Here is an 8,670-nt window from a genome sequence, read left to right as displayed (position 1 = left end):
GCCTACACCCCCCACCCAGGGCTCCAACAGCGGGACCGCACCCCCCCTTCCCATGCAGATCCTCGCCGCCGACGACAAGGAGCTGAACCGGTGGTGCTCCCTGAAGAAGACCTGCATGTACAGGTGACAGGTCGGGGCTGTGGGCCCGGAGGGGGTGGGGAGGGAGGCGGGAGGGCAGGTGAGCTGGCACGGGCCCTCCCAGAGCATCGGGCAACGGGCGTGTCTGCTGGGCACCCGCAGGTCTGAGCAGGAGGAGCTGCAGGACAAGAGGGCGTATGCCCAGAAGGCCCAGAACTCCTGGAAAAAGAGGCAGATCTTCAAGTCACTTTGCCCAGAGGAGTGAGTGTCACGGGTTGGAGGAGGGCGGGCTCGGGAGCCCGCTGGGCCTGGGTTGGAGTCTTGCTCTTTCTGCCGTTTTGCTGCTTGGCCCTGGGAACGGGGGCTTCCTTTCTCTGATGCCTGTGTTCAAATTCTGGCTGCACCACAGCGGTGTGACCTTGGGTGAGGCACCTGCCCTTTCTGGGCCTGTTTCCTCATTTTTTAAATGAGGGTAAAAAGATGGCTCATTTCTTGTTGGGTTTTTGAGGATTCAGTGAATTGATTCCTGTGAAGTGTTTAAAACAGAATAAATGCCATGTAGGTCTTAGTAGTACTAAGACCATGATTTCCTGATCTATAAAGCAGGGGTGGCAGAAGCTCAGAGTTGATTTAAAACTGAAATAAGGCAATTTCCGTGAATAGCTCAGTGGAGGCCCAGGTACCAGAATTCTCAGCAATACAGTCCGGCCTCCGCCTTCAGTAAGAAAAGCCCCAGTTTTGGTGTCAGACTTGGGTTCGAGTCCGAGGCAGGCCCCGGATTTGCCTCTCTGAACCGCTCCTTTCCTTGTCTGTAAAATGGGAGATGTGTGCTCAGGGACAGGCCTAACTGTGACAGGCTTGGGCTGAGCCCCTGCTTTTCTCCTCAGGACAGAGACACTCTCGGAAGCTACCGGGAAGCCACAGAGAGACCCAGGCGGCCCTGCGGGGCAGCTGCTGGCACCTGATGGGGTCCCGAGCCCCCCGGCACAGGAAGAGGCGGGTCCTGGGTCTCCCACCCAGAAGCCAGTCCCGCAGAGGCGGAAGCGGGGCAAGAAGGCGCGTCTCCTGGGCCCCACTGTGACACTTGGTGGACGGGAGTTTAGCCGCCAGAGACTGCAGGCCTTTGGCCTCAACCCCAAACGGCTGCACTTCCGGCAGCTGGGCCGGCAACGGAGGAAGCCCCAGGGTCCCAAGAGCACCCCCTGAGCTCCAGGGAGCAGGCAGGGGCCCTGGGGCTCCTCCCCTCCAGCTGAGCTCGTGGACTGTACAGACCCTGGTGTCTACCTATGGCCGAAGAAGTCGGGGAGGCAGAGGCCTGTCTAGCAAGCTCCCCCCAGCATCTCACCTCGAGACACGGCTGGGCCCAGCCACAGCCACAGTCCAGTTAAACGGCTTTATTAGCCCCCGGCAGCCCCAGTCCTTGGCAGGGTGGGGGCCGTGGGACCAGTGAGGGGCATGGGTGGTCCAGTGCAAACTACAGTACTTGAGTCAGACCCTGAGTGGGTGTCCAGAAGCCCGCCCTCCCTGCGATGGCCGGAGGCCCGTTGTTGGAACGGGCCCTGTGCGGAGCTTTCCCGGACTGGTCTCAGCTGCGCTGGTCAAGGGGACGAGGAAGGGGAGCCCCATCACTTCCCGAGGTCAAGCTCCCACACCCAGCATCACAATAAATAAAAAAATAAATAGTGCGCATCTTCTGCCCCCCCCCATGCGTCATAGAAACACGAAGTCCTCGGAGCTTGGCCGTTTGGCCTTGAGGAGCCGCCCAGCGCGAGGGAGCCGCAGCGTCGGCTGGGAGAGCTGCGAGCAGAGGTCGTCCAGGCTGTGGTCCCGAGCGTGGCCCTCGGCCAGGGTGAACATGGGGTACCGCTCTGTGGCCGAGGAGGAGCTGAGGACCTGGTGGGAGGGAGCTCGCTTAGCTCCAAACCACATTAACTGCCCTAGAATTATCCCGCTAGGTGTATTTATCAGGTGCTTCCTGAGCTCAACTCCTTTCCTTCCGGGCAATGACCCAGGCCAGCCAATCAGCACCTCCCCTCCCCCCCAGTGATGGGCACGTGGCCCAGTGTAACCAATGAACAGCAACCCTGGGATTTTTGCTGCATCTGTTGGGAAAGCGGGGCTCCCTTCCCACTGAACTGGGAGGTGGGTGCCCAGGAAGGCTGGTGGCCACCATTTGACGCCATAAGGGTAAAGCCCTGATGGGACTGTGGGGCCAGGGAATGCGGCGAGGCCTGAACCACTGGACCTCGGGACTGTAGCTCAAGCAACAATGCCCTAACTTTTCATTTTATGCCCTTTTGTTAAATTGGTGTGGCCTGTTACAGCCAGTTACCCCGGGCTTTGGTGAGGGCAGAATAAGGATCTTGACCACACAGCCTCCCCTTGTCTGCTGGACTCAAAGTCTCGGTTCCTCTTCCACTCCCTCCTTGCCCCTTGCCCTCCACCCTCCACCCCTCCTCTCTCACTCTGGTCAGCTCTGAGCAGAGCGTCTCAAACTCCTTCCGGTCTCCAGCGTAGAACCCCACCGTACAGCTTGGGTCCATCTTGGCGAAGGCCATCTTTCGGGGTGAGGTGCAGTGGAAGGACTGGGGTGCACAGAGGCGGGAAGCTCAGGGCCCCGGCTCCCTCCACGTTCCCTGGCCCCACCCCAGGGACCCTAGCCAGCTCACCTCCAGGGGGAAGTCAGCCTGACTGACGTCCACAGTGGGCTGGCAGTAGTGGGGGTCCAGGTACAGCAGGAAGTCGTCTGCAAGGGTGGGGGCGTGAGAGGGGCTGGGGAGGAAGCAGGTGGGGCGGGACGGGGTGGGATGGGGTGGGCCTACCCTGGTAGCCGATGAAGTACAGTGAATGGCGTGGCTTGCCCCCCATGATGCCCAGGCACAGCTCGGAACGCAGGAGTTCCTGCAGGGAGGAAAGCGGGTGGAGTGAGCTTGGGCAGGTGCCGTCAGAGACGGTCCCTTGATAAACACTTAGCAAAACCCACAGCCCGTTCTCACGGAGCTGACGCTCTGCCGTAGGAGATGAGGAAGTTCTGTCAAGGCGTCAGCAGGCAATAACACTGGGAGAAGAATAAAGGATGGTGGAAGAGGGCTTTGCAATCTGAAGTAAGGGGAAGCAGAAAGGCCTCATGGAGAGGTGATGAGGTGACGTTTCAGCAAAGACCTGAATAAAGTAAGAGAGGGAGTTAGGAGTGCGTCTCTGGGGAAAGAGCATTCCAAGCAGCCGGAGCAGTGAAGGCAAAGGCCCTGGGGCAGATGTGTTCTGAGAACAGTGAGGAGGCCTAGGCGGTTGGGGCAGAGGACATGAAGGAACAGACAGCGACGTGGTGCAAAGCCTTGCAGGCTGTAGGGACAACGCTGGCGTTTATGCTGAGTGAAAACACCGGGGTTTTTCCAGCCACCCCTATCTGCCCTTCACAGTGTTAGTTTTAGTGCCTCTGGACTCTAAGGCGCAATGCCAGAGCTGCTGGGTTGGTTTCACATCCGCTGTGTGGCCGTCCCCACCCCCAGAGAGCGTGAATGTTTGCCTGTGCGCCTCCAGGTCCCCACCAGCCTTCAGGCCCCCAGCAGCTGGAACAGTGCTCGGCACATAAGAGCTGCTCCACAGGTCACCTGGGTGGCTCAGTCGGTTGAGCATCTGACTTTGGCTCAGGTCATGATCTCACAGTTTGTGGGTTCGAGCCCCGCATCAGGCTCTGCTGACAGCTCAGAGCCCGGAACTTGCTTCAGATTCTGTCTCTCTCTCTCTCTGCCCCTTCCCTGCTCATACTCTGTGTCTCTCTCTCTCAAAAATAAATAAAACATTAAAAAATATTAAAAAAAAAAAGGGGGCGCCTCAGTGGCTCAGTCGGTTAAGCCTCCGACTTCGGCTCAGGTCAGATCTCACGTTCCTGGGTTTGAGCCCCGCGTCAGGCTCTGTGCTGACAGCTAGTTCAGAGCCTGGAGCCTGCTTCCAGTTCTGTGTCTCCTTCTCTCTCTGCCCCTCCCCCTCTCATGCTCTGTCTCTCTCTCTGTATCAAAAATAAATAAAACATAAAAAAAAGATTAAAAAATTAAATTAAATTAAATTAAAAAAAAGAGATGCCCCACAACCACTGAATCAACAGACATGGAGACAAAGGAGGCAGAAACGCGCAACCCAGGCTAGAGAAGCCCCAGCGGTTCCCAGGGGAGGCTCGGCCGCACCTACCTTCACACAGGGCACGTACACAGGGTTGAGGGTCTCGCCACCCAGCCGCACTGGCACCAAGATGACCACAGACTTCCACTCGGCTGTGGGGTCCGGCCTGGCCACCAGGCGCGCCACATCTGCCTTGTACACTGGAAGGAGGGCGCGGCAGGTCACCTTCCCGCCCGCCCGGCAGGCCTCAGAGCGTGGCCCTCCTGGAGCCTACGTAACCTCTCGGGGTCCCACTCCTGCCCCGCCCACCCCAAGCTCCCCGGGATGAGTAGGTGTGGGCATCCCCATTTTACAGAGAGGGCCACCGAGGCCCTGAGAGTCACATGAAGAACGGAAAACCGGGAGGAGGCAGAGCACCTCCGCAATTCCAGACCTGATCATCGTCACTTACACAGAGCGCGAGTTTGCCAACAGGGAAAGGGGAGCACCGAGCAGGCTGCCCCTCAGCTGAATGTCCCCGTGTGTCCCTCCTCCTCAAGTCCAATCTGCTGGTCTCCGTCCTCCCACCTCCTCCCTTACTGCTAGGGAAGCCCCTTCCGGGCTCCCAGAAAACTGGATTCGACCCTTCTGGCAACGTAGCTACTATGGTCTGAATTCTGCGTTTCCCTCCAAAATGTAGATGTTGAAATTCTAACCCCCGGAGGCGCCTGGTGGGGCTCAGTCAGTTGAGCATCCAGCTCTTGATTTCAGCTCAGGTCATGACCTTGCAGTCACAGGATCGAGCCCTGGACCTTGCGTCAGGTTCTGTGCGGACACAGTGAGCCTGCTTGGGATTCTATCTCCAGTCTCTCTGCCCCTCCCTGCTGGTGCACACACAGGCACTCTCTCTCTCTCTCAAAAATAAATAAACATTTTAAAAAAAAAAGGAAATTCTAATCGCTAAGGTGATGGCATTGAGAGGTGGGGCCTTTGGGAGGTGACTAGGTCATGAAGGTGGAATCCTCATGAGATTACGGCCTTTATAAGAAAGGCCTCAGCGAGCCTTTCCACCGTGTGGACCCAGCAAAACAAACCAGGAAATGGATCGCCACCAGACACTGAATCTGCTGATGCCCTGATGTTGGACTTCCAGCTCCCAGAACTATGAAAACAAATTCTTGGTTTTTGGGGTATTTTTCAAAATTTTTAATGTTTTATTTATTTTCGAGAGAGAGAGAGAGACAGTGTGATCTGGGGACGGTCAGAGAGAGGAGGAGACACAAAATCTGAAGACAGGCTCCAGGCTCTGAGCTGTCAGTACAGGGCCCAACGCGGGGCTTGAACCCACGAACCGTGACATCATGACCTGAGCCGAAGTTGGACGCTCAACCAACTGAGCCACCCAGGCACCCCAAATTCTTGTTATTTATAAGCCATCTACTCTGTGACATTTTTGCTATAGCAGCCCAAACAGAAAGACGGTGGTTGTCCATGAAAACCAAACATTGCCCAAATCTCTACAATTCTGCATAAAAATGTATAGGTTTCGTAGATTCCCTGATACCAATCCACCGAGGCTCCTAATAATTAAAATCCTATCTAAACTGATGGGGTATGGGGGGGACACTTGGGTAGCTCAGTGGATTAAGCATCTGACTGGCTGAAGCCATGTTCTCACAGTTCGTGAGTTCAAGCCCCTTGTAGAGCTCTGTGCTGCCAGCTTAGAGCCTGCAGCCTGCTTCTGATTCTGTGTCTCCCTCTCTGCGCCTACCCCACTCACACCGTCTCTATTTCTCTTTCTCTTTTTTTCTCTCTCTCTCTCAAAAATAAATAAAAATAGGGGCGCCTGGGTGGCTCAGTCGGTTGAGCGTCCAGCTTCAGTTCAGGTCATGATCTTGCGGTTTGTGGGTTCGAGCCCTGCGTCAGGCTCTGTGCTGACAGCTAGCTTTAAGGGTTTAATTTGTATTATCAACTCATTTAGTCCTCATGACAACCCCATGAGGCACAGATCAGACTGTTGTACATGTTAGAATTATTTATAACAACTAGGGCACACGGGTGGCTCAGTCGGTTAAGTGGCCGACTTTGGCTCAGGTCATGATTTCATGGTTAATAGGTTCAAGCCCCACGTCGGGCTCTGTGCTGACAGCTCAGAGCCTGAAGCCTGCTTCAGATTCTGGGTCTCCCTCTCTCTCTGCTCCTCTCCCCTTTGCACTCTGTCTCTCTCTCAAAAATCAACATTAAAAAGTAAATTAAAAAAAAGAGACTCATTTAAGAACTATTTACAGAGGAAGAGTAAACTGGACCTCAGAGAAGGAGTCCTTCTGTCCTATATCCTATCACTTGCAGAGAAGCCCTAAGTGTCCTCTCCTGGTTCCCGAGGGAGTGGAGGGATCCTGAGTACCTTCCACCGTGTGGGCCTTGAATCCTGTCCAAGGGTCCCTCCGCCCGGAACTTGTTTCAGCCCCTGAGGCAGGTAGGTCCTAGCGACCCTCAGGGGGAGACCCAGGAGACAGTGATTCCCAGTCCCTTACCTGTGCAGTCCTGAGAAACATACACCACCAGACGGGTGACCTCTGAGCAGCTCTCCACAGCTTTCCTGGGGGAGGGGGGGAGGCAACGCCTGAGTTCCTGGGCGAAGCTGGTGGCTCCCGGGTCCCCTGCAGCGGCCCTCACCTGAGTATGTGTGCCACCAGAGATGGCCCATACCAGTCACCCGCCTTCTTGCCGGAGCTCTGCCCAAGCTCCACCAGCCGGTGTAGACCGAAGGGGGCCTGGGGGTGGTCGGCGAACCAGGACACTATCTGCCGGTGCCGCCGCTCCTGCTGCAGCTCTGGGGTGCCCTGGGCCCCGCGTGGGGGCCTCCAGCGAGCCGACCCGCGGTAACGGCTGGGAGAGGCCAACCCTGATGGCTCGGAGCGGCCCAGGCACGAGCCCTCGGACCACGTCCAGTCTGGTGGGGATAGAGCACACAGTCAGACGGTGCCATTGGGGGTGTGAGGGCGGGCACACTTCCCACTGGCTCAGATTCTAACGCTTTCTGCTCTCCCCTTAGGATTCTAACGCTCCCCAGGCGCCACGTTTACCAACACAGTTCCCATTCCTGAAACTTACAAACTGCCACGCCCCCCTCCCAAACACTAAACTTTGCGCACAGCCTAACAGAAGCCTGAATTTAGTTTACACACAATCACAACACGGCTGCCCTGTGCGGTTGGCGGCACGCCGAAGGGGCCCTGCCCCGCGTCCCCCTTCCCTCCCCCCCTCACCTCTGGGCAGGAAGTGCAGGAGGAGGCCCTGCGCCAGCATCATCTGCCCACTGCGAAGCATGCACCCCCAGCCACAGTCCGAGGTCAGGAGGCCGCCAGCGAGGGGTGGGAAGTCCCGGCGGTACGTGAGCCACAGGCGGGACATGAAGTCCCGCTGGAAACGCTGGATGTCACCTAAGAGAGCAGGCTTGTCAGCCGCCACCAGGCACAGCCTTAGGGGCGTGCCTCCCCCACACGCGGACTGGGGCCACCAGCTCACCCTCGCCCTCGAAGCGGTAGCGGCGGCCACAGAGGTGGACGCTGGAGATCTTGCTAAAGCTGGTCCGGCTTCTGACTGCCCAACCTGGGGGAGGGGAGGGGGTGACGCGGGGCAGCACCCAGCGAGTTGGAGCACTTGCTTGACAGCCGCGTAACAGGACAGCAACAGCGCTTCCACTCCCGGGTCCGTGCAAAGGAGACCATCCTAGGTCCCACCTCAGGGCTGGCACGGGGTGGGGGAATCCACGCCACATTCCTCTCAGAGGGAGGCAGGGGCCGTAGTAACAGCCACGTGAGCGTCTGCCATCAATTCGGGACGAATAAAGCAGTGCTGATTACTGTATGCGTTTTAGAGAAGAGGAAAATGAAGGTACAGCGGAGCAAAGAACCTTGCCCAAGGTCACACGGGAATGACTTGAAAACACATTCCCTTTCGGACCTGCTGCAGGTCCGCCCCGGACAGGGCAGGGCAGGGCGGGGGGCCCACAGGTGACTCACAAGAGTCGAGCAAATGGTGGAACACTGGGCAGGGCCAGCGTCTGGTGCTGCTGGACTCCCACCGACCTCGAGCCCTCCCCGCGCCCCCCGCCAGGCCCAACCCTCGGCTGTCTCCCATCTCCGCACACAACCCCCGGGCCCGCCCCCTCCTCACCATACTTGACGTTGTTCCAGGCCGTCAGGAATTTCGCCTTAAACTTGTCCACCTCGTCCGGCTCCCCAGGGGCGGCCCCGGGAGAGCCAAGAGCGGGGCCGCTGGCTCCGGAGGGCCCCAGGCCGTTGGGGTCCGGGACTCGGGGACCCCGAGGCCTGCGGCCCTCGGGGCGGCGCGCGTCCTCCGGGCTCCCGCTCCGGTATTGCACGGCGGCCGGCGACACCGAGTTCATGGGCGCGCCGGGAGGGCCGACCGAGGGTCCAGGTGGGGGCCGTGAGCGACCGCCCAGGTGGAGGAGCCGGGCTGCGGCGCCCG

At 58.2% G+C, this 8,670-nt stretch overlaps 2 protein-coding genes across 5 annotated transcripts in view; one reads left to right on the top strand and one right to left on the bottom strand.

The window, feature by feature from the left end:
- Nucleotides 1–1,767, top strand: part of KRI1 (KRI1 homolog) — a 6,266-nt gene extending 4,499 nt beyond the window's left edge. The window contains exons 13-15 of the mRNA XM_029916588.1: nt 4–123; nt 241–339; nt 966–1,767. Coding sequence (XP_029772448.1) covers nt 4–123; nt 241–339; nt 966–1,284 — 538 coding nt within the window. The 3' untranslated portion in view covers nt 1,285–1,767. The remainder of the gene's footprint in view (nt 1–3; nt 124–240; nt 340–965) is intronic.
- ATG4D (autophagy related 4D cysteine peptidase) lies at nt 1,458–8,664 on the bottom strand. 4 transcript variants are annotated; one of them, XM_029917337.1, is made up of 10 exons: nt 8,356–8,664; nt 7,705–7,788; nt 7,446–7,619; nt 6,853–7,129; nt 6,711–6,775; nt 4,267–4,397; nt 2,901–2,979; nt 2,748–2,824; nt 2,544–2,663; nt 1,458–1,971 (listed from the first exon to the last, which is right to left on the bottom strand). In XM_029917337.1, the coding sequence occupies exons 1-10, from the start codon at nt 8,585–8,587 to the stop codon at nt 1,789–1,791; spliced, it is 1,422 nt and encodes a 473-aa protein (XP_029773197.1). In that variant the 5' UTR covers nt 8,588–8,664; the 3' UTR covers nt 1,458–1,788. The 4 variants fall into 4 exon arrangements, with proteins under 4 accessions (XP_029773197.1, XP_029773198.1, XP_029773199.1 ...); XM_029917338.1 differs by having other exon boundaries at nt 7,705–8,041; nt 8,356–8,448; XM_029917339.1 differs by having other exon boundaries at nt 7,705–8,003; nt 8,356–8,440.
- Between the last annotated feature and the right edge of the window lie 6 nt (nt 8,665–8,670).

Source organism: Suricata suricatta, chromosome 12, assembly GCF_006229205.1.
Source record: "Suricata suricatta isolate VVHF042 chromosome 12, meerkat_22Aug2017_6uvM2_HiC, whole genome shotgun sequence".
Classification (NCBI taxonomy): Eukaryota; Metazoa; Chordata; class Mammalia; order Carnivora; family Herpestidae; genus Suricata; species Suricata suricatta.
The sequence above is the reverse complement of the archived record's forward strand: the minus strand, read 5'-3'. Positions and strand labels throughout refer to the sequence as shown.

Excerpts from the sequence above, each read along its gene's own strand:
- ATG4D (XM_029917337.1), bottom strand. The coding sequence starts at position 8,587 with ATGAACTCGGTGTCGCCGGCCGCCGTGCAATACCGGAGCGGGAGCCCG. Across the intron at positions 7,620-7,704 it reads CTACCGCTTCGAGGGCGAGG|GTGACATCCAGCGTTTCCAG; the intron begins GTGAGCTGGTGG and ends CTGCTCTCTTAG. Across the intron at positions 4,398-6,710 it reads TGTTTCTCAGGACTGCACAG|TGTACAAGGCAGATGTGGCG; the intron begins GTAAGGGACTGG and ends CCCTCCTTCCAG.